At 40.8% G+C, this 27,781-nt stretch overlaps 1 protein-coding gene across 2 annotated transcripts in view; it reads left to right on the plus strand.

Moving 5' to 3' along the window:
* The window catches only part of MORN5 (MORN repeat containing 5), a 38,311-nt gene extending 11,068 nt beyond the window's left edge, over positions 1-27,243 (plus strand). The window contains exon 5 of one of the 2 annotated variants that reach the window (XM_075184753.1): positions 9,231-9,324. In XM_075184753.1, the coding sequence (XP_075040854.1) occupies positions 9,231-9,307 (77 nt within the window). In that variant the 3' untranslated portion in view covers positions 9,308-9,324. Of the gene's footprint in view, positions 1-9,230; positions 9,325-27,007 lie in introns of those variants that run through there. The other variant, XM_075184752.1, reaches the window with a different exon arrangement.
* Positions 27,244-27,781: the final 538 nt, after the last annotated feature.

Consider the following 27,781-nt stretch of genomic DNA (forward strand, 5'->3'; position numbering starts at 1 on the left):
TGAAGCCTTTCCTTGCTCATCTAAGATAGAATAGATAGATATCTAATTTACAATTTGTCAAGACATTACTATGCTTCAATGACACTAAACAACAGCTCTTGTACTTGTATTCTAAATCTGTTGTAGTTATTATCTTACAGAAAACAAAAAAAGAACGAACTCTAGGTCTGTAGACAGTCAAATAGAAAATATAACATTCTATCATTGAATCCATATTAAAAACAGATGTATTGAAGCAAATCACAACATTCTTATAAACATACACGAGTCCTGCCTGCTCCCAATCAGCAAATTAATCACCATAGAATACCTGTACGATGGGGCAGCCAAGGCCAGGGGCGCATGCAAGTGGGGTTTCTGGGTCTCCAGAAACCCCTCCCCTCCGCTAACTAAGTGCCCACCATATTGTGTATTGTGTACAGCACCGCCGCGGACGCTTATTTGACAGCGCCGCGGCTGCTGTATAGTACAGTGCTGCCGAAACGGAGTTGATCTATGACATGCCGTATCCCAACTATAAATCTGTTGCTACATTTTAAAGTTACCTCCCCCTCTATTGCAACATGGTTTTGCCAAGGTGCAACGTTACTCCTTTTCTTTGCTTTGCTCTTAACTCAAAATCAGGCCCTTAGTCTTCAATTACTTACACTACAAAAACTTTCAACCAATTTGTTATCACTAACAATGTAACAAATGACCGAAGTTCCAATCAGTTTACTGATACATGTGTACACACTATACACGATTTACCTTCAGATCTGTGCTCTTCATCTGGTCCTAGAGCAGTGTAGTCGTGACAGCACAATATCCATTCATTCATTCCTGTCACACCGATTAAGCCTAGGTACACACTGGAGCTTTTTCAGGCCAATCAGCTGACATACGACCATTTAGTCGTAAGTCGGATTAGTCTGTATAATGACATGATGGTTGAAAGTCGTCCCAAAGTGGCGATTGTCAGCTCATTTGGTTGGTGATAGTTTAATATTTTCCGCCCAATCACCTTCCGATCATGTAGTGTATAAGCATTCATGCTCACGATCCCTATAGAGTTTACAGAGTCGTGTTCTTTTCAGCCGATGCTAGCGATGAATGTCCCGGTGAATAAATGTAGAGAGTGATGTAGAAGGAACATTTCATTTGTTCGTTCTGAGACAAAATATTCAGTTTCAGAGTCACAGAAGCTAACGAAATTCGTTAGGACATGTGGATAGCTATAACAAGGAGGTTTTAATCAGTGTGACAATGTGACAGGAATGAATGAATGCGTGAATATTGTGCTGTCATTCTCTGAAGACTATAGGACCAGATGAAGAGCACAGATCTCAAGGTAAATCGTGTCATTGTGTGCGCAGGAATCATCCGACCAGTCGGACCTTTAGTCGTAGGTACAATCGTTTGAGATAACACATCTGTCGGAAAATTCTTCAGTGTGTACCTAGCCTAAGGCTGGTTACACACAAAATAAAGTTTGACTTTTCCACAATGTCATTTTAAATTTTGTTAGCTTCTGTGACTCTGAAACAAAATATTCAGTCTCAGAATGAACGGACAAATTATTCAACCTACCACACTCTCTACATTTAACAACACAGACACAGTGACAGATTGCTAACACTCTGGGCAAACAGTCGTGAGTCCATACACACTGCAGGATTGGAAGGATATCATTCCATAGCTGAACGAGATTTTTAGTTCTGCTGAACAACCCTATCAAACGATGATCTGTGCTTTCGAACAATCCTCGTTGATCGCTGGAGCGTACTCACTACTGTGATATCAGGCAAAACAGTCATTTATGTCTGATTGGCTCAATAATCGGCTGAAAAGCTTGTAGTGTGTACCCAGCCTAGTTCCTTGAGTATTTGGGCACGCTTAATGACTTGCCAATGGTGCACAAGAGTTTATAGAAATCTAAATGTTGCCCCATAGTAGGTGGCACAGGTTCTGTAAATTAAAGGTTAACTGGTCTATTTAACATTCCAAGCATTTTTGTTACATTAAGTAACATATGTTATATGCAACTTAGCGTAGCAATTTACCATTATAGTCATGCTGAGACTGTGCATCTGATTAAAGGATTGTCCGGTGGTTACTTTTCCGCATTGACACTTCTTTTGCCACCTGCGCATCGCGGAAGATAAAGAAGGAACTTCTGAGTTCTGACCCCTGTGTCTGTTCAGGATATGCACGACCATCAAGCATTCAGACTACCGGGAGGGATCCTATAGACTATAGCAGCAATTGCTACTTTTAAATCTCCACTTCAATCACTGATCATTTTAGTGATACTTTTATATCTTGTACCACTCAGGAAATGTATAAAGTCAATAGATGTTAATTGTAACACCAAGTTTGTCATTCATTGTCCACATATATATGTTGGATGGAACACGTAGATTAAGAGATGGAATGCTGGTCGAGGAATCTGGCTAGTACAGGCAAACATTTCTAAAAAAAAAAAAGTTCCATTTGTTGTAGGCAATAGAATTGGTTTATCACGCGAGGTGGTGATTTGGAACAACTTTTGGCCCACCAGAATGTTTTTTTTCATTGTTTTCATTCTTTAAATCCTATTGGGAGAAAAGCACTATATAAATAAAATATTATAGCAGTTTTGCAGTAGATGGCAAAAATAGCTATAATCATGGTTAAAAAATAACACCTATGAAATTGAATCCTTAAGTAACCATTAAATGTTTCGTTACAGCTGGCTACTGTCCTGCAATGTCCGAAGTGTGTGTGCGTGTATGTGTGTGCGCATATATATATATATATATATATATATATATATATATATATATATGAGAGAGAGAGATATTGGAGTTTGTCTGAATTTGTGGGTTTTTGTTTGCTCGCCCGATGTGTTCAATTTTGCCTAAGAACACAGCCATGAATAGAGAATGGTACCAATACATCCTCCAAGAGCAACTTCCCTACCATCCAGGAACAGTTGGGTGATGAACAATGCCTTTTCCAGCATGATGGAGCATATTGCCATAAGGCAAAAGTGATAACTAAGTGGTTCGGGAATCAAAACATCGAAATTTTGCGTCCATGGCCAGGAAACTTCCCAGACCTTACACCCATTGAGAACTTGTGGTCAATCCTCAAGAGGCGGATGGGCAAACAAGAATTCACAAATTCTGACAAACTCTAAGCATTGATTAGGCAAGAATAGGTGAACATCAGTCAGTATGTGGCCCAGAAGTTGATTGACAGCATGCCAGGGTCGAATTGCAGAGGTCTTCAAAAATGAGGGTCAACACTGCAAATATTGACTCTTTGCATAAACTTAATGTAATTGTCAATAAAAGCCTTTGACACTTATGAAATGCTTGTAATTTTACTTCAGTATACCATAGCAACATCTGACAAAAAGGTCGAAAAATACTGATGCAGCAAAGTTTGTGAAAATCAATACTTGTGTCAGTGCTTCTCTCTACAACTGAGCAGGACCCTCCTTTGCCCCCAGAGAGCCTGAATTTTTTTTGGCATGGATTCAACAATGTGCTGGAAACATTTCTTGGAGAATCTGGTCTTGGTGGCATGATAGCATCACGCAGTTGCTGCAAATTTGTCAGGTGCACATTCATGCTGTGAATCACCTGTTCCACCACATCCTAAATGTGCTCTATAGTATTGAGATCTGGTGACTGTAGAAGCCATTGTAGTACACTGAACTCATTTTCATGTTCGTGAAGCCAGCTTGAGATAATGAGGACTTTATGCCATGGTGCATTATCCTGCTGGAAGCAGCTATTAGAAGATGGGCAGACTGTGTCCGTAAAGGAATGTTCATGGTCAGCAACAATACTCAGGTAGGCTGTGGCATTTAAACAATGCTCCACTAGTATTGAAGGGCCTAATGTGTGCCAAGAAAACATTCCACACACCATTACACCACCACCACTGGCCTGCACTGTTGGCAAGATGTATCAATGGATTAATGTTGTTTACATTATATTCTAACCCCACCATCTGCATATAACTGCAGATATTGATATTTGTCCGACTAGGAAATGTTTTCCCAATATTCAACTGTCCAGTTTTAGTAAACCTATGCCTACTGTAGCCTCAATTTGCTGTTTTAACTGACAGGAGTGGAATTCAGTGTAGTCTTCTGCCACTTTATGGGAGGTCTTATGGCATTTAAAGGGCATGTGGGGAGGTCTGATGGCATTTAAGGGGCATGTGGGGAGATATTATGGAATTTGGGGGGGTGTAATGGGCATGTAAGACGTCTGATGGACATGTAAGGAGCATGTGGGGAGGTGTGATGGGCATTTAAGGGGTATGTGGAGAGGTCTGATGGTTTTTAAGGGGCATGTGGGAAGGTTTGATAGGCATGTGGGAAGGTGTAATGGGCATGTAAGGGATGTCTGATGGGCATGTGAGGAGGTTTGATGGCAGTTGAGGAGGTCTGATGGGCATGTAAGGGACATGTGGCGAGTTATAAAGGCATGTGTGCAGGTGTTATGGGCATGTAAGGGATGTCTGATGGGCATGTAAGGGACATGTGGGGAGATATAATGGCATGTGGGATGGTGTAATGGGCATGTAAGGAACGTCTGATTGGCATGTAAGGGGCATGTGGGGAAGTTTGATTGGGCATGTAAGAGACATCTGATGGGCATGTAAAGGGCATATGGGGGAGTGTGATGGCAGTTGGGGGGGGGGGTCTGATGGACATGTGTGGAGGTCTGATGAACATTTGGAGAGGTCTGATGGGCAAGATCTTCCCGGGATGGTCGCCTGTGCTCTCCCCCAGTGCTTAGCAACCAGACGCGTCACTTCCGGCCCACATTAGCGCGTCCCGTTGCTAGACAACGGGAAGCTATGCTCTGATCTCCCCGGCGCTAATCATGACAGCGCTGCAGCGCTGATTCCTATTGGGCCACTGAACTATTTAAACACCTTCTGGCCCTCCTACCAGTGCCAGAATCAGGTCTTCCTGCCTCCAGCGTTTCCTTTGATTACCAGTGTTACCAGTTCTAGTATTGTTCCTGACCATTTGCTTGTGACCTTTCTGTCGGACCATATGACCACCTCTTCTTGGATCTCCTCTTGTACTGCGCTGACTGAACGTTACCGACCCGGCTTGCCTCACCATCCCTCCAAATATCCTTGTGTACCTCCTGTTCCTGAACGTTACTGACCCGGCCTGTCTGACACCTCCCTTGTATCTCGCTGTTGACTCGTGGAAGGACCGCGACATGCGTTTCCCTGCAGCAGAGTCCATACCTCCTTGTGGGGGTCCTTGGTGAATCCCAGGGGCACGTTAGATTCCACACCTTCCACAGAGTTGCACCAACAATAGCAGGTACGCATATAGTTGTGACAGTATACTCTGGCCATGACAACGGAGGGGTCTGGTGAACCGTCGGCCCGAGAATTACTTCTGCACCTGGCCCAACGGGTTGAACAACAGGAAGCGGCCCAGGCTCATCCTCTGCAATGTGTTCAAGGTATTGCAACCCGTTTTGATGTCTTACAGGGTTCCTTACCCACTACTCCAGCCATAACCTCCACTGCTTCTGTATCTTCCAGTGTGGTTACGGTCTCTACAGCAGCCTCCTGTCTGCGCATTCTGACACCTGAAAAATTTGACGGAGATCACAAGAGGTGCAGGGGTTTTCTGAACCAATGCGCCATTCAATTTGAGTGTAACCAGGGACCCCCGGAAGGAGGTATGAACTCCGCTGCAGGGACACGCAGGTTGCGGTCCTTCCACGAGTCAACAGCAAGATACAAGGGAGGTGTCAGACAGGCCGGGTCAGTAATGTTCAGGAACAGGAGGTACACAAGGATATTCGGAGGGATGGTGAGGCAAGCCGGGTCTGTAACGTTCAGACAGCGCAGTAGAAGAGGAGATCCCGGAAGAGGTGGTCATATGGTCCGGGTCAGAAAGGTCACAAGCAAACGGTCAGGAACAATGCTAGAACTGGTAATCACAGGAAATGCTGGAGGCAGGAAGACCTGATTCTGGCACTGGTAGGAGGGCCAGAAGGTGTTTAAATAGTTCAGTGGCCCAAGTGACGCGTCTGGTTGCCAAGCAACCAGACGCACTGGGGGAGAGCACAGGTGGCCGTCCCGGAGAGATCGTGGGACGGCGCCTGACACCACGGCCAATAGGAGAAGGTGGCTGGTGCCGGAGGAGGGGCCAGACACCAAGTAACACTAAAAGACTATGGACCGGCCCAAAATAGATTTTTTTTGGGGGTCCAGCCCGGGGGGCATATGCCACCCTGCCCCCCGATCCAGCCCGCCCCTGCTGAAGAGCACTGGTAAACAGTTAATTAAAGAGAGGATGATAAGAGAGGGTGGGGAGAGACAGTCGTAATTTTTAAATTCAATGCACTCTATTTTACCCACATCCATATTATAGAAAAAAAAACCTTATCTGGAAAGCTCCAATTCCCAAGTGTTGCACATTATAGATTCCACAACTATAGTTAGCATTATGTAAATTCTAGCGTCTTGTCATTTTCTATGATGATTACTTTTAAATTTGAAATAATACAGAATTTGTGTATAACTCTTCAGGATTACCCCAAGAAGGAAACTAACCATAAATACAGAAAACGGTAATGCTTTAACTATACTTAATATCACAAGCAGATGATGAATATACAACTTTGCAAAGAAGAACACTTCAGATATAGTAATACAATTATTCACAATAGTGTGACAGTGAACAATGTACTAACTACTAAATTCACCAATTGCAAAAAAAACCTTTTCCTTTGCTTAAAATCTCCACGTCATGTAACTATTTTGAATATCAGTCTCTTGTTTGTGGGCTTTCTTGGAAGAAAATCAAGGGGAGTCTTTGCTCATTGATGATGTCAACACACGAAAGACATTCTGATGTGAGTGATGTGAAGCAATGTTATGCATTGCGATAGATACTAGTAGTTGTGATTGCCTCTGCTGATGAAAGGAAACATAAAACCACCATGATTTTTAGTAATCCCAACTTTTATGTAACAAAGTAAGAGGACTAATATATATATATATATATATATATATATATATATATATATATAAACACAAAATAGATATAATAAGGTGCTAACAACCACAGCGTAACCACCAATATATAAATTATTGGTATAATAATGTACCAAATGATCAGTCCCGAAAGAGAAAACACATAGCTCAATTAGAAGCGGCAGCCTCAGATGACTTGTGTCCAGATGGTTAGTCCGGAGGAATGTAGTAACTGCAAATAGAAAAACAAGTAGGGCGCCCAATGTGTGATATCAGATATAAATAGGGACGATATAATAAACTGCGTACCGTAAGGAATCAAAGATCGTGTGGTATGGTAGGAGTTCCTCTTCAGAGGTAGTACCTCCCACACTCCAGCAGAATGGCGACAATGTGGAAAGTAGAAAAAAACACATATAGTGTAGTATATTCATATGGTATAACACCAATTGTGATGAATCCTCCACCACTATCAATGGTGGAAACCCAATGCCAAATGACTTAGCATTAAGTATGCACCTCCAAGTGAAAGCAAAATAATATGCGTACCAGAGATCCTGTTATGCAGGTAATAGAAGTGTGCTCAGGACCAACAATCCATCATTAAGAGTTCGGCCAAAACGGTATTATATGCACACGAACAAAAAACAGAATTGTAATGTCAAAGTTTAAAATGACAATTTAATAAAAAGAGTAGTAGACACTCACATGGAACACAGAAAATGATGCCAATAGAATTAAAAGCTCAACGCGTTTCGTCCCAACGCCGTGGGACTTCCTCAGGAGCAAATGTGTATATATATATATATATATATATATATATATATATATATATATATATATATGTGTGTGTATTCCATTATACCATTACAACAACAGGGACTATTATGACATTGTATTCAAGTACATATATATTACTATAGAGTTGGTCCCCCTTTTTGCAGCAATACCAGCTTCCACTCTTTTTGGAAGGCCTTCCACAAGATTTTGGAGTGGTTTTGTGGGAATTTGTGCCAATTCATTCTCTAGAGCATTCATGAGATTACCCCCTGATGTTGGGCAAGAAGGGTAATTCGTCAATCCACAGAACATGTTTCCACTGTTCCACAGTCCAGTGTCAATGTGCTTTACACCACTCCATCCGATGCTGAGCATTGGTCTTGGTGATGTGAGGCTTGCATACAGCTGCTTGGCTATGGAAACCCGTTCCATTAAGCTCCGCCACACTGTTTTTATATTTACATTAATGCCAGTGGAAGTTTGGAACTCTTCAGTTATGGAATCAGCAGAGCGTTGACGACTTTTACGTACCATGCACCTTAGCATTCTTTGACCCCGCTATGTGATTTTTTGTGGTCTACTACTTCGTGGCTAAGTTGCTGTTGTTCCTAAACACTTTCACGTTCTAATAATGTCACTTACAGTTGACCGTGGAATATCCAGCAGGGAGGAAATTTCACGAACCATCTTGTTGCAAAAGTGGCATCCTATCACAGTACCACGCTTGAAGTCACTGAGCTCTTCAAGACGACCCATTTTGTATCACAAATGTTTGTAAATGGAGACTGCATGTTTAGGTGCTAATTTTTATATGTATTTATTTATTTGGAAATCAACAAACATAAAAGTTTTGTTTCAAATGAACCATGCAAGACATAAATACGAATAATTTATTATAGTTAGTGTTGATCCACTTGTATATCGATTTCTTAAACTGGCTCGATGAATTGGTTCTAATATTCAAAAGTTCACCAGTGTTTCTCAAGTTTTAAATTGCCCAAAAAGAAAATTGGCCTAAATTCAAGAAAGTTGGAACAGGTTCGAGTACATTCAAGTTAAAATTGGTAGATGTTTGAGGTTATTAATTGCCAGTTGCAAACCTGGAATGGAGAAAATATAATATTTTTTTTTTATTAATTTGAAATATTATTTAAATAGTGGTTTGTTTTTTTTAAATAAATAAATGTGTATAAGTAAAAGCATTTTTTATATGTGGCATTTCTGGTCTCGGCAAACCCTGGCAACCATAAACAGATTGATGAACAAGGAATTGGGAGGAATAGTTATTTTAAATAAAAGATGGGTGCCAAGGCGTGCTGACACTTGTTGTTCTACAAATGCCAGCATACCTAAGCAGTTTATGGCTGCCAGGGCTTGCTGAGACCAGTAGTGCCATGTATGATTTTTTTTTTTTTTATTTATGTTTTTTTTTTTATCTTTTCCACATCATTACCCAGCACTCACCGACAGGGGTGTTGGGAGGATCTCCAGTTCTTTCAGCACGGGACTGTTTTTTCCTAGGGAAGGAGCATAGAAGAACTCTATCCCAGGTGGAAGGAACATAAAAATATATATATATATATATATATTTTTTCTTTACACATATCTCTAGGCACTCTGTAAAAAGTGATTTACCTAAAATGTGTTCTCTTTAATTAACGACCGGAAGTGCCATTTTTTTTTTTCATTGCTTTTGCATAAAAGGAAACCTACTGATTTGGGTAAACTCCAACTATTCTGCACACCTCATTATAAGAACATATTCTGCAAACTTGGACTTGTATCTGGCACACAAGAGAAGGCAGTTTAGACTGCATTTAATTGCAGACCAGTTTGCCACAATTATTCAATTGAACCTGGTTTCTGCAGAAAACCTTATTTAGACCCACTCCTGACACTTTTCATCTTAGCTGGAAACATTCTCTGTGAACAGTCACTGCACCACAGGCAGCACTTACTGATCTCTGAGGACTGATTCAAGAGCATGTTATATATAACTTGTCAAAGCCCAGACAAATTCTCAGTGATAGGAAGCAAACATTAACCAAACGGCATTCTTTTATTCTGTAGAACAGAGCACTTTCTTTCTGGACTCCTATGTTAGCACACAGTGCATTTTAGCCATACAACACACCATTAAAGTGGCCACTTAATAATTATTATCTTTACAGTTATATAGCACTTACAATTTTACACACTACAGTACACATACTTTTTTTAAGGAAGATTGTGCTGTAGATTTATCAGTTTAATCTATAATGTTTTGAATACAAATAAGTATGTAGCATAACACAGTAAAAACTTTAAAAAGTGCACGTCTGAGTCATTTAATTGAGACAGATGGCTCCATGTTCTGTAAACCACATCAAGCAATCATTAATTTGGTTGGACATGCACTTTAAAGGAAAACTAACTTAAAGCCCTTTGGTGTACATTTTCCTCTCCATTCTATCTCCATTGTTCACGTCACCATGCCCCCTCTCCACTTGTCACTTGACCTTCCTCTGAGATCTCCTGGAGGGGAGACATAAAAAGTTGGTAAATATGATACTATTCCTCTGTACAGGCTATGAACAAACTTGGAGGATTGTGCCTGCCACTTTTTTGCCTGCTCTCTCTTGTAATCATGTCATACATTTCCCCAGTCACTCTATTGAAAGGATTATCACACTTTAATTAATCTGTGAGAAGAGATCAATGGGAAGAGATAAAGCATACTTGCCTACTCTCCCGGAATTTTGGGGAGTCCTCCTGGACTCCCGGAAGAGCAGGCAATCTCCCTGATCCATGTGGAGGGGGACGTGACATTGTTTCCCTACAGCTCCCTACTGTAAAATGCAGAAATTCACGGCAATGAATAGCGGGAGTGAGATTTAATGGAGCAATTGTATCATTAAACCCCACACTTGCTATTCAATGTCCTGCAAATGTCGGCATTCTATAGCCATGGCGTTGGCTATGGTAAAGCGCCAACATCACCACGCCTCCTCCTACCCCGTTTCACAGAGGTATCTCCAGGAGGGCAGGTCAGAAAAGTTGGCAAGTATGAGATAAAGATATAATGGGGAAGAGAGCGCAAATATTAGAACTGTACTAAATGGTGAGCTTTGCATGCAGACTTACTAGCACCATCAGAAAAAACTATGAAAATTAGATCCTTTAGCAAGAATATGTTTATACATTCATCCCTTAATATTTACATGAGACAAATACAAACGAAACATAAATATAGTATAGAAAAAAGCCATTGTCACCTCTATTAACAAGCATTGGTAACCAATTTTTGCTGTCGCATTCGCGGGGAAGGGTTCAGTGCAGAACACACAATTAAATAGAGCAGGCAGCATCCAAAAGATCCAGCCAAACAGAGGCAGGCTGGGTTGGGTGGCAGTGGGACATCCCTTCCCCCCTTGGGTCAGTCCCATAGTGGGCTACCTTGGGCTGGGTCACTGGGCCACCTGCATTTTTTCCTTTAAAATGCTCCTAGTAAGCTGCTAAGTCTTGCCTCCCGAGCTAAAATTCGTTAGCCCTCCTCTGCAGCCAAGCTGTTCCCGAACAGAAGTGCAAGCTCCAGTTGGTGTGAGGTCATTTGAACCAATAAGATCCATCGCTATACTCATGGCTAGACAAATTCCTGTTGCCATGAAATATAAAAATTAAACCATGACACCTAACTCCCGTGGTGCCATACCCTGCATGAGGACATTTGTCTTTCTGCACTAAGCACTCCAGTGCATATTGCGCTCAGAGAAGAAGGCTACCTGTATGTAGCAGTAGATAGCTCTGTAATGATATAAGTAGTTTGGGGCAATGCAGGGATGTGCACAGTGGAACAAAAAGTAGAAAATTTGGGACAGTTATGAAAATTGTTTGTACCTGTGGTTGGCAGCAGCGATGGCATGGCAGTGTATTTTGAGTGCTGCCTGCTGTATTCATTCACGTTCACTGCCAATGCAAGGGAGTCAGTGAAATTTCCTCTATTGACCACACCGTGACTTCAGGTACAAGCACTGGTTACAAACTGCATGTCAAATGTAATCAAATGTCATTGGCATTTTCTTAACCTTAAGGACTGAATTTGAACTGAAATATTGATTGAATCTGATTACTTTTTTTGTTCAGTTAAGCATTTCAAAATTAAGCTGTGTATTGGTACTGGGTATAAGCTCCCCTTAGTTTTGCTAGCTCAGGGAAGAGGGGTTTATCACTAAATATAAAAATGTATATGCAGTGCTCCCCATCTTGCAAGTAAAACTACTACTTTATATCTACTGGGCCTGATTCATTAATGATTAACAATATAGCGGGAACACCCACCCATCCCATGTCCTCACATATGCTTTGAACTCGTTCTTATAACATTTTTTTATAAGATATCCTGTCTATGACAAAATCACTGTTTAACTAAAAAAATAATAATAATAAGGCAAAAAAATGAGTATGTTTCCTCCTGGACAAAACCACGTTACAATGCAAAGGGTGGATATTAGTTTATTATTTTAATAATAATAATAAGGCAAAAAAATGAGTATGTTTCCTCCTGGACAAAACCACGTTACAATGCAAAGGGTGGATATTAGTTTATTATTTTACACATAAGTTAAATACTGCCTTTTTTGACATGTTGCACACAAATACTTGATAGCTTTATTTTTACACTGAAATCTAAAGTTGATATAGAACATTCCCTCCCCCAAATATAACTCTATCCCCACATTTTAAATTTAGCTCCCCTCCCCAATGCAACATGGTTTAGCCAAGGTGCAAAGTTACTCTTTTTTTTTTTTTTTTTTGTGTGCTTTACTTTCCTTAATGAATCAGGCCCACTATGTTTTCTTCACTGGCTCTGCATTCAGGTATTTCAACAAATTGTAGTGGAGTGCAGTAATATGTAAGGTTGTGAATGTTGCAAGTTGCCTTTTAAAATTGGAGCAACTTGTATTTTAGGATTTTTGACCCTTTAAATGATGTTGTTGCTTCTTGTTAAAGTGTGTGGAGATTTTGAACTCGTACAATGTGTCATCTGTTCTAGTGCTGAAAAAAAAGAAAATTGAAAAAATGTTATGTTGTACATATGTTACTGCTGTCCTGTCTGACACCCTCATCTTATAACGTTGCTTGGGTAGTTTCAGTTGGCGTTCATCCCAAAATGTTTGGTATGCAGAAAATATTCTATCAACTGAGATAAGCAGTATGCTTTCCAAAAACACAGGAACCTGTAATGAATAACAATATAGCGGGAACACCCACCCATCCCATGTCCTCACATATGCTTTGAACTCGTTGTTATAACATTTTTTTATAAGATATCCTGTCTATGACAAAATCACTGTTTAACTAAACAGAAGTCATATGACAGCATATTAGCAAATTGGGAAACCTTTTTTTATTAATGTAGAAAATGATTCAACAATTTATTACGAATGTGCAGATTTTTTTTTTTATCTTAATATGATTCAATGCAAACTAATTGATATGTTTTATTTGTGGACCATGATAGTGAATCAGACATCATATGGATAAAACAAATGATTGATGATCTAGGTAGATTAGAGGTATGGTCAAGAGAGTGGCAACTACAGTTTAATGCCAAAAAATGCAAAGCCATGCACTTGGGTCTCAAAAAACCAAAGGCTTAACATAGCATTAGCAGCACTATAATGGAAACTACTGAGGAGGAAAGGGATCTAGGAGTCACTATTTCAAGTGACTTAAAGGCAGGTAAGAAATGTAACAAACCAATGAGGAAGGCAAGTCAGATACTTGGTTGCAAAGGGAGAGGAATCCGTAGCAGAAACTAAGAATAAATAATGCTACTGTATAGGTCATTGGTACAGCCTCATCTAGAATACTGTGTTCCGTTCTGGTCACCATATCAGTGAATGCTGAATGCAGTGTGTACACAGAGAGTTTACAGTCTTGGCCTGTACCTTACATTGGGCAGAACACTCACCAAAATTTGACATTGTCCCACTAGAATCACAACATTTCACACACTCTCCTGTTCTCTCCTACCTGTTCTTCTCACTTTCAACAATTGTGGCCGCTAGTTTCTTTAGTTGCGGCTTGTCTGGGTCCTGGAATGTTGGGGGACCCTATTTGGAAAAAAATGGCTACATTTAGAAAATTACAACCAGCCCCACCGTTAAATCAATAGGCCCCATGATTAATAATGAGGCCTTCCTCAAGCCCCAAAATTAAAATAGTATTCCCATTACCACGCAAACAAAATAGCAACCATTAATTAGCCACCATCTACCTCACACACACTACATTGCCAAAAGCTCCCTGTGCCATCACACACACATTACTGTGCCCCTTCATCATCACCACGCTATGCCCCCTTATGATCGCACTGCGCCCTCCATGCTGCCTTTGCCCCCCTTCATCCCCCTGTGCCATGCTGCCTTTGCTCCCTCCTTTCATCATCCCCCTGTGCCATGCTGCTTTTGTCCCTCTTTTCTTTATCCCCCTGTGCTATGTTGCCTTTGCTCCCTCCTTTCATCATCCCCCTGTGCTATGTTGCCTTTGCTCCCTCCTTTCATCATCCCCCTGTGCCATGCTGCCTTTGTCCCTCTTTTCGTCATCCCCCTGTGCCATGCTGCCTTTGTCCCTCTTTTCTTTATCCCCCTGTGCCATGCTGCCTTTGTCCCTCTTTTCATTATCCCCCTGTGCCATTCTGCCTTTGTCCCTCTTTTCTTTATCCCCCTGTGCCATGCTGCCTTTGTCCCTCTTTTCATTATCCCCCTGTGCCATGCTGCCTTTGTCCCTCTTTTCTTTATCCCCCTGTGCCATTCTGCCTTTGTCCCTCTTTTCTTTATCCCCCTGTGCTATGCTGCTTTTGCCCCTCCTTTCCTTAACCCTCTGTACCATGCTGCCTTTGTCCCTCTTTTCTTAATCCCCCTGTGTCATGCTGCCTTTGTCCCTCCTTTCCTTAACCCCCTGTGCCATGCTGCCTTTGTCCCTCTTTTATTTATCCCCCTGTGCTATGCTGCTTTTGTCCCTCCTTTCTTTATCCTCCTGTGCTATGCTGCTTTTGTCCCTCCTTTCTTTATCCCCCTGTGCCATGCTGCTTTTGTCCCTCCTTTCTTTATCCCCCTGTGCCTCTCTGCGTTTCTCCCCTTTCACTTACCTCTGTATTGCTTTCTTTCATCTTTATTTTCTTTTCTTTTGTCTTCTGCCTTCTTCTGTGCTCGGCTCTTCACTGTATGTCGGGCGTGACGTGATGACGTCACGCCCGACATTCATTGCAACTAGAGAGGGAAAGAGGGACGCCGGCGCCGCGATCATGTGAGTATTTCTATATAGACATGATCGCAGCGCCGCACCCCCCCCCCCTTTCTCTCCCCTTTCTTTTTTGAAAAAAAAAAAAGTAAAAAAAAAAAAAAATCCAGAGTGAGGGCCCAGGCTGGGTCCCTTGGCGGACCCGGGTAATTAGTATCCGCTCCCCCCCCCCCCCCTCTCGGCGGCCCTGAATACATTAGAAACTGTACAAAGAAGGGCAATTAGAATGGTGCTTGGCCTACAGCACAAAACTTACCTGGAAAGGGGAGGGGCATGATTGAAACTTTCAAATATATCAAGGGTTTTAACAAGGTACAGGAGGGAAACATTCTACAAAGGAAGAGAAGTGCTAGAACACGAGGACATGCACTGACACTGGAGGGAAGTAGGTTCAGAGGAATTTTGAAGAAAAAACTACTTCACAGAAAGGGTAGTGGATAAGTGGAATAGCCTCCCATCAGAGGTGGTACAGGCTAATACAGTAGAGCAGTTTAAACATGCTTGGGATAGACATAAGGATATCCTTACAAAGATGAACAGCCAAGTAGAGTTTGAGGTTACCATAGGTTAACAAAAAAATGGGCAGACTAGATGAGCCAAGTGGTTCTTATCTGTGGTCAAATTCTATGTTTCTATTGGAATGTGCAGAAATTATACAAATATTTGCATATATGTGATAATTCCATATCTATCCTAAGGCTGTAGTCACGTGGATGGTTTAGAACCCCACAGTTATCCAACCAGAAAGATACAGAAGTCTGATGCTGCAGTGTGAACACAGGTGACAGGGAAACTGATTCTTCCCTTTACTGCAGTATGTCATTACGTAAGCTTTAGAATGCAAAAATGTTATGGCTGTATTTGGAATAAAGAAAAACTGGTATACAAAGTGGAGTTATTGCTAAAAAAAAGTCCCCTATTGTGTTACTGCAGGAAACTTCAGTGTGTGACTTGCTTGTGGGAACATTTTCCACTGTATTTTAATTGCAATAATTTTCCATATTGTGATGTCACAAGAGGGTGGATGGACAAAAATCATTTTTACTTACCATTGATACGTTTTCATGTCTGCATTAATTTTGTCTACCTTGTATCTTCCTGTTTTATGTATGTCCTGTTTTATGTATGTCTTGTTTTCCCTACTGTACGGCGCTGTGGAGCACTGTGGCTCTTTACAAATCTACGATAATAATAAGATTAATAATAAGATTAGTCTCCAACGATAGTGCTTACTGTACAGCACTTGTACATACTTGCCAACATTTCTTTTTCTTTTTCCGGGAGATGCCGGCTGGGACGCGGGCGTGCAGGGGGCGGGGCGGCGAAATCGCGTCATTTTGGCCCCGACCCCGTGATGGAATGACGCAAATCGCGTCATATTACAGCGGGGGCGGGGCTAAACGCCGCGATTCCGGGTGAATCGCGGCGTTTAAACTGAATTTTTCCCACTTCCTATCAGGGAGATTGCCACACTCGTCCGGGAGACTCTCGCAAAATGCGGGAGTCTCCCGGACAATCTGGGAGAGTTGGCAAGTATGCTTGTACATGAACACCCTGATCTGTCTTTTCAAGTGCAAGTGTAGCTGAAAATAGCGACATAAGTTGTGAAGCGCAAACTAAATTACCCTGTATTTGTGCTTTACATTCAATTACTTGTTCCCTCTATAGGAAGAAGAAATATATACTGTAGGTGAGGCCACGCTTCCTGGTGTTGAAAGGTATATTTTCCTGCCACAGAGCGGAACCGATGTGGTACAAGGGGAGTCCCCACCCTTTAAAATTATAGATCTAGATAGGATAAATCCGTTCCCTGGATGCATAAAAAATGTATATATAAATATAGATTAGGAAGGAGATTGAAGGGAATAGTATACAAGTGAATGTTTTAATTCAATGATAAGACATAAACACGTTCTGGCCAGAAAAACTTAAAATCACAATGTAACAGTGTATAAACTTTGATACTTGCAAATTAGCAAGTGACAGGCATATATCTGGATAGTTCAATAGTAAAGACAAACGTCTGTCAATGAGCCCACAAAAAGAGTAGTAGGGAGTCAATGGTGAGTCCGTCTAATTTCCGAGCATATCCAATTGGAATGGAAATCAAAAGTCAAAAAGTGCATTGATAACTCACATTGGAGTAATATGGTGATCAAGCCAGGCTTGGCTGTCCTCCTCCTGCGATCCGGGGGTTCCTTTTCCTCCCCTGACGCCAGGTAGGTGATGTCGTTCGTGGGCCCCTTAAGAATAGGCAGTTGAGAGGTGGCGCACATGCGCGCTCTATTCATTCAGAGACTGGCTGTCACGCTGCTGATGCTCTGCTCCGTATAGATGAGAACGAGCATGCTAGCAAAGTCCAGGTCAGCGCCCCGCAGTGATGTGATGTAAACGATTGTGGCACACTGATATTAGGATGGAATAAAATAGATGATGTAATAGTAAGAGTAAAGGTGCAATTTATCCAACATGTTTCGCCCGCAGAGTATAACACTAGGCTTCCTCAGGGATTTACAAAAAAAGTTTATACACTGTTACATTGTGATTTTAAGTTGTTCTGGCCAGAACGTGTTTATGTCTTATCATTGACTTAAAACATTCACTTGTATACTATTCCCTTCAATCTCCTTCCTAATCTATATTTATATATACATTTTTATGCGCCCAGGGACCAAATTTATCCTATCTACCTTTATAGTTGAAATATCATAATGCAGCCAAGAGCTTGATTGTCATGGCATTTCCAAATCCAGAAATATTTTACTGTAACCAGGGAAGATCCTTATTCAATGTTCTCTCTTGAGATTGAAGGAATTGTTGAAGCTGTTCTGCAATGAAACCAGCTGTATCTATATAGATTATTGTCAATGTTTATGTCAAATTCAGAAAATGCTACTGCTGAAAATTGACATACATTGATACAATTAGGATAGTTAGTAGCTATGAACAGAAGGTCCCAAGGGAGACATACGAAGGCACAAGGCCATGAAGTAACGGAAGAGTAGAAGAAAAAAAACATGCCGTAGGCAAAAGAAAATGAGGAAAGGGTCTGGAATGACAGGGAACCCATCCAGAACGACTTGTGTAGGGCGGGAAGGAAGGAGCAGGAAAACTCCAAGGCTGCAGGCCAGCCCACTAAAGCATCTAAAGCAGATGGTAGGAAGTATTCAGGAAGTCCTCTCAAGCAGTGTCTTAACAAGACAGGTTTAGCAAGAGTTGCACAAGGGTCTGGGAGTGTCATTTTAGGATGTCTATCACAGCAGAGTTCAGATCAAGCTTGTTTTTACAGAACAGTTTAAATGGTCGTTGGTGTCAAAGATCATATTGAAGACAATTTAATTTGAAAACAAAACAACATTCTACTTTCCTACTACCTGTGCCCAAATATTAGTCCCTTGATATAGATGAACTTTTATAGGTTTTTGTGGACTGAGCCAAATTATACGTTGACAAACAGGGCTGTTAGCACCTCTTACATTGTATGCAGAATACAGGGTATGTAAAGTAGGCTCAGCACGCTACTAGCTGTAATGTCATATACATTCCTCTAATGTGGACACATACACAATTAAATCTGGGTAAGTGTAGATAAATAGACTTGTATTCATATTTGGAATTTAGAATTATAATGTTAAAAAGTAATATTATGACAGGCTCCAGATGCATCTAGCTCAGTATAATTTGTGCCAGACATACAGTACATCAGACATGTAAGTGTGTATAGCATAGAGAGGTAAATGCTGAGGTTGCATTACTGGCTAGGGCTGGGGATTGTCCTCATCATCATTGCGTATTATTGCACCAACATCCTAAAAAGGTGCATCTGCAGATGTGTCGCAATTACATGCCCTTGCCCATCACACCTTAGCACTAGTCCTACTCTTCCCTGCCGCCCTTCTGCGTATCCAGGTGCAAGGATACGTAAGTCAACAGTGTGCAAAAATGTACATACAGAAATATGTTCATGATTTTTTGGTGCGCATTATAGAAATATGTTTCTTATTCAAGGAACAGATGTACATCCAACTCTAAATGAGGCCAGAACTCTGTAGACTGTAAAATAAAAGTTAAATATTCTAATAATGCTTTAAATCTCTGTTAAGTTTAAAAGAATTTAAGCAAGTTAAGTTGGCTTCACACACTATATTTCCCTTGGATCTGGCGGTTTTGTTGTTGTGCTGAACTGGATCACATAAAGCTCAATCAGTGAGGTCTGTAATTTAATGTTTTTTCTCCAATATCTTCTTGTTTGTTGCAATACTAGATACTTGCAATACTTCTTGTTCTTTACAATACTTGATCTGCTAGCACTATCATATTGCTCCATCTCAATATGGACTCTTAAGCCACTGCTGGCTTATAAGGAAACATTTTTAGCATGAAATCATAGGGCACATTAAAATGGAATAACCTGAGTTGAAATGTAGAGGAAGAATGCTCAGTAGGGGTAAAGGGTGAAGTTGATAAAGTTCCGAAAGGGGACGAAACGCGTTGAGGACGATTATTACATGTCGTGTTTTAGGGGCACATTTATCAATATTCACATAAAGTGAAAAGTAGTTTTCAATCCTTATCGCAATGATAAGGATTGAACTATTTCTCACATTTATGTACAGCCCTGCACAGAAACAGCAGTTCCGAAAAACTGCTGTTTCAGTGATAAAAAAAATCATACTTACCCCCCTCTTCGGAAGCGCTGTCTCCGGGTCTTCTCTTCACTCTTCAATTGCGCATGTCCAGTTCCAAGAACTGGACATGCGCACACAGATCCCCTCTCTGTCTCTGCAACGATAGTTGCAGAGAGAGCGCGCTGAGTGACAGGGAGGGATCATGTGATCCCTCCACACATGCGCTGTACAGCTCTGCTCTTCGTAGCAAAGCTGACAGCATTAGATTTCTTCAATTCCGATGATGTACGCCAGCTTCAGCTGGCGTACATTAACATGACAAGTTCCCGAAAAAAATGTTTTTTCGGGACTTGTTAGATTGCGGCCAGGAGCAGTCACCATTCTGTTGAATGGTGACTGCTCCCAAAAACGAAGAGGAATGCAAAGCAGCAGATATCCATGATATCTGCTGCGATGCACCCTTAATAAATTTGCGGAGGACACCTTAATGACCCGTTAAAAGCACTATCGTGCTTTATTAAATATGCCCCTTAATCTCTATGTATAGACCCAGACTGCAGGGACGCTTGCCGTCATTAACTTTCATGTAAGTGGCTAAATTGTTTGTTGCCAATAAAGTGGTACTGAAGTAATCGCAAATCTCACCTCATTTTGGGTATATTGATGTGATTGGAGGGAGACTGCTGGACACTTCCTATATCCATTTCTGGCAGGCTGGGTGATAGAAGGTCAGTGAGTAACATCATGTCATCATGGATATCCACCGCAGACAGCACGGCTTTTCACCAACTCAGTTCTGTATGTGTGGTGAGAGATACATTGCCAATTTAGTTTTTGGCTTCTTTACATCATGTACCATCTTTACATTTGGACTTGAAGAAAATCTCGGGACAGACAAACTATTTTCTATATTGTACATCATATAAACCATTGCGAGTGAATCCCCTTTGGAGATATCTGTGTATATGTATTGTGGGACGGTGTTTTGTTTGCAATATATATCTATTGTGTATAGAGGTTTCATGCATTTCAACGCATGTCCTTTATATGTTTTATAATACGCACATAAGGATGATGATTTCAATTTATGGTTTTTATGCAGTTTCGAATTAGACTAAAATTTCATTTTATGATCATATGCTTTTCAATATCACGTATTTATATGTTTATGTATTTTTAGTTTATGTTGGTTTCTGTTTTGTTTTTTCTGGAATTGAGCGCTTTGGGATTGTTGTTAGTAAAAGGTGAAGGGCAGTCATGGCTGGCAGTAGGTTACTGTTTTGGAATTTCTGTGTCGACTGGTTCATGTGTCATGTCTCCACCTTCCACTGGTTTTCCTTGTTCGGTGAAGCTAGTTGCCTAGCAGTGGCCACATGCACTTTCCCACCAGCAATTGTCATTCCATTAGGTTGTGTCAAGATTCCTCATATATCCTAGATTGTAAGCTCAAGACCAACTTTAATTTTTGTTTCACATCATTGTGATTTATTTGTGTCATGATCCCCTCAATGTACCATTTCAGTGCTTTATAAATAAAAGATGATACACAAATATGTGCTTCTAGTCCTTAGGGAGGAGGTAAAGCACAGTGCAATATGCTACTGTTTGAAAGGACCTGCAAACACGGTGGGATCAAACTGTTTGGTTTTTTTGCCTCAAATTTTACACACTACACCACATGTGACAAGCATACAGGGAATTACAACAAAAAAATCTCCGTTGTATACGTATCCTTAGTGGTTTAGTGGCAGTATACCCTAATGAATACTTAATCTATTTGCTTCATAATGCTGGATACACATAGTGTAATCTTGTTTGGTGTTTGGTCAATTTGACCAAATTAACCATCTAGAGTAGGGTGTGTATGTTACAATCAATCTAATTTGGTAAGTTGTGGCAGTTGTGTTGAGCGATGGCACCAATTGGGTCATTGTTCAACTCTTAAATGTAGGTTCAACCTGGAGCCTGAACAACCAGATTAAGAGAGTTTGACCACATACGTATACAGAAATTGCTCGCTTAAACAGTTTTGTGTCCTTACCACAGTGTACATGTGTCACTTTTGCAGGCTGTGAAGAGTTCTAGCCATTCACAACCACAACTTGCTCTTTCTTTTCTAAGTCAGGGCCTTAGAGTTAGGAGTTAATCCAGCTAGAAGGTGAATGGGGGAGCAAATTTAAATGCTGACACATTTCATACCTCTCAACATTGGTCACTTCAGCTGTGGGACAGGGAGCGTGGCAACGGAACGCAGAGGGCACGGCCAGGCACATTGTGTGGGCTACTTGGTGCTTTTGAAGCATTAGGCTGCCCCATTCTCTTCTCCCCTACCTTCCCCTCCAAATCCCTTCTTTGCTGTGCGCACCACCGGGACAGCGGGACAGAGCAGGACTGTTACACCTAAATCGGGACAGTTGGAAGGTATGAGATTTAGGGCTAGATTTACTAAGCTGCGGGTTTGAAAAAGTGGGGATGTTGCCTATAGCAACCAATCAGATTCTAGCTTTCATTTATTTAGTACCTTCTACAAAATGATAGCTAGGATCTGATTGGTTGCTATAGGCAACATCCCCACTTTTTCAAACACGCAGCTTAGTAAATCTAGCCCTTAGAGTTGGGAGGGTGGAGCTTTCTAGCCATCTCCATATTGTAGTGTTACAATAAAGCTACACAGTATTTGTGTGCTACAAAAAGCAGGCAGTATTTCAGTGTTGGCAAAATAAAAGGCATTTGCACCAATTGTGTCGCAGCAAAGTTTGTCCAGCTGCAAATTATCTGAATTTCTACTAACTCTAACTGAGGCCCTAAACTGGTGATGATTAAAAATGCCTGTTTATCGCTCTGGACTAACCTAGGCTGGATAAACATCATTAATGAATTCAGCACAAGTTACTGCAACTGGGAAAACTTAATGAGAATTGTGTACTAGGTGACATGAGCTATGTTGGTAGATTTATCAGGAGGAGAAGAAGTTGGTAGGAAGGCTAGGTCAGGCAAGTGGGAAGACATTATAATCTAACTGTAGTGAGAGTTCCTACACAAGTCCAGGGGGTATCTTTAATAAAGTGCGGGTATGAAAAAGTGGAGATGTTGACTATAGCAACCAATCAGAATCTAGTTATCATTTATTTAGTGCACTTTACAAAATGACATCTAGAATCTGTTTGGTTGCTATAGGCAACATCTCCACTTTTTCAAACCTGCAGTTTAGGAAATATACCCCCCCAGGACACTACTTGATGCAGATAGTTTTTCGCAATCATCTGTTTTAAAAAATAACAGCAAATACATTGCAAATAAAAGCAGGTAGTGCAGTATTGTATAACATTTTCCATATTTGATATAATGCCTATATATGGTGAAAACCAGGAACAAATTGCACATATTGTACTTATTGAAAGGGAGTATGACCTATTTCCAGATTGCCTGATAACCTCAAACACGCTAAAGTGGAAGCCATTGGTTTAGATTTGCATGTGTTTTTCCAGTTTTACACATACGGAGTTTGAATAGTGCCCGTAGCCTTTTAAGATAGACAGACTGTAGCATTTACCTCCATTATCAACTATAGTTGGTAATTGAGGTCAGAAATCCCATTTATGATAAATATTTAAATACTGCCGTTTAGGAAAGCATAAAACTGTATCTGTCATCTAATTAACATATTGAAAATAGTTGGTATTGGAAGAATAGCAATTATAAGTCCTACATTTGCTAATGCTAATCAATACTTAGGAATAATTGCATCTTAAACATTGATGCCGTTTGCTTTTCAAGCACAGTCCTGATGTTTCTGGGCTCAGAGGCAGGAGAGAGATGCAGAGGCAGCTGCAGTAAGAAGCGCATACATTTGCCATTCAAATTGTTGGCTGCACAGCCAGGTAGTGTGAAAAGGATAGTCAAGTGGCTGTTAAGTTCATTGCTGCCAATTACTAACAATCAGGGAGGGGCTTTAAGGCTTGTTCAGTATAATAAGCCCAGTTTGTCTTGTTTCATGGGTTACTGCTGAAGAGGTTGCAGCTGCACAGATTCAAATAGCCTCAGAACTACAGTAATTATGACGCAATCCTTTCTTCTAACATGGAAACAGTATATGCAAACAGTAACTGTTTAAGTTCTGGCATACATATGGGTTACAATATCTTGCATGTATGTTGTACTACTGCTTAGATATTGTTTACTTTAGTGTAGTATTTTTGTATTTGATTTAGAATTTATTGTGTTTTACTTAACATGTTTTTTACTGTCAATGAATTGTATATGAGCACTATTAAGCTTGCTATAATTGCTTGAAAATCATTTGAGAAACTGATAGACGTTTCTCATAGCCAAAATATAGAAAAGCTAATTTGAAGTAGCCAGTTATTGTTCCAGCTGTCATGTTAAATGACTTAAACAGCATCAATTGTACAAACCATATATACTAGATGAAGGGATGGACGAGGGCAACAGGAAGCCTAAGGCAGAGGTGAACAGCATGGGCAGCACGGTGGCTTAGTGGTTAGCAATTCTGCCTCACTGCACTGGGATCATGAGTTTGATTCCTAACCATTGTCTTATCTGTGTGGAGTTTGTGGGCCTCATTTAGAGTCTGATGCAAAGTCCGTTTTAGGCGCATCGACCACAAAACCACTATCACGCATGTGCAGCAAGCACCATATCCGCCTGCATCTTGGACGCAATTTACACTTGCAACAGCTTGCGGCTTACTACGAGGGAAAGGGCGGATCGCGGAACTGTGAAGGAGCGAACTTGTATAATATAGACACAGTGGGTGTAACCCCATAGGTAAATCCTGGACGCAGGGGCAACACACATCAAAAAAGGACTACAATTGTGCGGCAGGAATTAGGTGGCGAAAATAGTTAGCTAGCTGCACAAACTGCTCGCAGCTCGGTAGGGTATTATGAGTGGGATGCAACTGGGGTTTCTTGCCACTCGTAATATCCTACCAAGCTGCAGCACACTCCCAGTCCTCTATATCTTAGACGCACATTGCGTGTGACTCTAAATGAGGCTCTGTATTTTCTCCCTGTGCTTGTGTAGGTTTCCTCCGGGTGCTCCAGTTTCCTCCCACACTCCAAAAACATAGTAGTACAGTGTTCTCTCCAGCACCTATTTCCTGGGTGCTCCACCTGGCTGGTTTTACTTGCCACCCGCCCTTGGAACCCAGCAGAGTCCTGTTATAATAGAATAATAAACCATTGTTTCTCCTATTAGAACAGACACTACAACCAGGAGTGTGTGTTAGACCTCTGACCAGTCTCGGCAGGTGTGGGCAATAATCTGCATCATTTTTCATTATTGCAAAGTATTACAACTTCCCCCACCCGGCTACTTCTTAATGCCACCCGGCTGGCAAAATTTTCTCGGGAGAGCACTTATGTGGGTTAATTCGCTGCTATTAAATTGACCTTCTCTCGGTCTGTGTGTATGTATGTTGCGGAACTTAGACTGTAAGCTCCAATGGGGCAGGAACTGATGTGAGTGAGTTCTCTGTACAGCACTGCGGAATTAGTGGCACTATATAAATAGCTGATGATGATAATGTGGTGGACCAGGAGCCCAAGTGGAGTTTTGGGGTACCCTTATTGTGAGATACATTATACAGTACATTCTATTGCCAACTGCATATTTTGGGATATAAGCACAATATCACATTTATACTTCCCAACTACAAAAACAGGCCAAGGGGGTGGATACAATCTGTAAGAGGTTCATCTGCGTCCCTCCTAAGCAGGTATGCTCTTCATTATGGATTTGTTCTTGTAGAAAGTGACTAAAAGTTATCATTGTGCATTCAAACAGCCTGCGCAATGGGATACATCATGATCAGAGTGGTGAGTTCTTATCAGTAACCATCACAAATGGCCAAATCATTAATTAATCTGATATGTCATCTGACTGCTGGGGCTATTATGTAATGATGTTGGATAGTGAGCACACTCTCTAGGTGGTGTAGATGCAGTAGGACATTTGGGATTCGCCACTTTGCTGCAAATTTAACGTTCGGCATCTTGGGAGACGTGAGGCTTCTGTAAAATGTAATGTTGCCAACTGCTGATATGGAGTTTTATGGCATCACTGAATAAACGTCCTGTCAATGCTGTAATAGCCTATCAGTATTAAAGCTCAGATAACACTTATCTTTAGGGAGCCCTAACTGTAGGAAATCTTTTGCAGTCTCAAATAGTTAATAACAATTAACAATAATTTTCCTTTATTAACCTAGCATGTCTATATACGGGGCCTGACTCATTAAGGAAGGTAAGTCCCGTTGCGTGCCGTATTTTGCGTGAAATTGCTCTGCGCATGCTCAGAAACGGACTATATGCCAGTGAACACAAGGACAAAACCAAATGACACTCCTGACAGCCTATGATTCGAAGGGCGGAACGGGGAGTGAATGGCGTATGCACGTAGGCAGTGTACAGTAAGGGCGTACACATTCGTCCCATTCAAGTTCTGGGCATCTCTCTTATCAGCTACAGAGCAGGTGCAAGTGCCGATCGATAGAGCGTCTGCATGCCAGCACGTTTTACAATTAAAAGAAGGGGTAAAAATGAATTTTTTGTACAGTAGTCATTAATAACATCCTGATAAATGTACTTCATGTTTTTTAAGTTTATTTTTTTTATTAATTATAGTTTTAACAGGTGTTAATGTATTTTTTTGCTGTGCTTTCTGATGGTACTTGATATTGCACATATGCATTGTGCCGATCCTTCAGAGTGTTGTGTATGTCTGCATACGGCAAGTAACATATAGCCAGAGCGTACTTATACCTATATTCAAATGAAAGGGTATTCAGATCCGCTTGTACTTGAATAGGGGCAGGCGTGCGTGCAATTTCCGTCCGTTTTTAAAAAACAAGCAAATTGCGTTCCTTGAATCAAGCCCACAATGTCTAATATTCTAACTCCTGTCTAGTTGTGTAACAAAGAGCTAATGAGTCCCATTGCAAATTTTGGGGGATGAAGAGGCCATCCTGGACTTTACACTATCAGAGAGGTGACAAGGACAGGGAGATGTGCGCTTGACAGGAAACACAGCTTCTATAATATGGTGCTAGTATTGGCTGATAGAGCTCTGTTTCTTCTTTTCTGCACTGAACTCTGGTTCCAAAGCAGGACAGTAACTAGAACCCTATAAGCCAGTAATAGCGCTGGCTAATAGTAGATCAGTTTCTCCAGAGGGCCACCTCAGCAAGTGGTAGCTCTGTCTGTCTGTGTCTATCTATCCACAAACACCACAGGATGTCTTTTCATCTAAAATAATCTTGTACTTTTTTTTTTTGCAAACTTCTTTTTTTGTTGTTCCAGATGATGATGAACATGAATGGATAATTCAAACCTGTCGGAAGGGATGGGATGAGATTACTGGATACAGACCGAAACCCTAGCACTGCCGCCAGATGTGATGTTTTCTCACCTGTTCCGTAATGTTCATCAAAGCAGAAACCATTGTTCCAGATGCTCAATGCCAAGACATGATCAGCAATGTTTTAACCTTTTAAATCTATAAAGGACAACATTTGAATAAATGTACAATTTTACAATGTTTCTTTATTTTCTTGTTCCCTATGTATTGTTTTCGATTATATTACAAAAGCAAATTTCACCATCTTTTTTCTGAGATCATGTAAAAATATGTATTTTATCACTAGTGTGTTTATGGGTAATCAAAGTATGACTACACCATTTTTTTTCTACACATTCACATATTTTTATTGTATATTAACTTAGGTTGTATTAGCCGCCACACTTGATTGGTCATCTAAAATCCATATGTTTAAAAAAGAATATTTCTTATATCTAGGCATTTTATTTTGTAAATTAGCCCATATAAACCATTTACACAGTGGTTCCATTAGTCTTGTAGTAAACTGGTTAAACCTAATATTTAATTGGTTAATATGAAAACAGGAAATATTTCCTACTAGCCCTAAGTAAGCCTTAAATTCTATCCAAGTAGTAACCATAACAACACCACCATCACAATAAGAAAAATGCTTATTACCTGTCCTACAAAGTGCATTCCATTATATCACCTGAATTGTTTATAATATAAAATGACATAACTTATTTCATATCGAA

This window comes from Mixophyes fleayi, chromosome 9 (genome assembly GCF_038048845.1).
Source record: "Mixophyes fleayi isolate aMixFle1 chromosome 9, aMixFle1.hap1, whole genome shotgun sequence".
NCBI lineage: Eukaryota > Metazoa > Chordata > Amphibia > Anura > Limnodynastidae > Mixophyes > Mixophyes fleayi.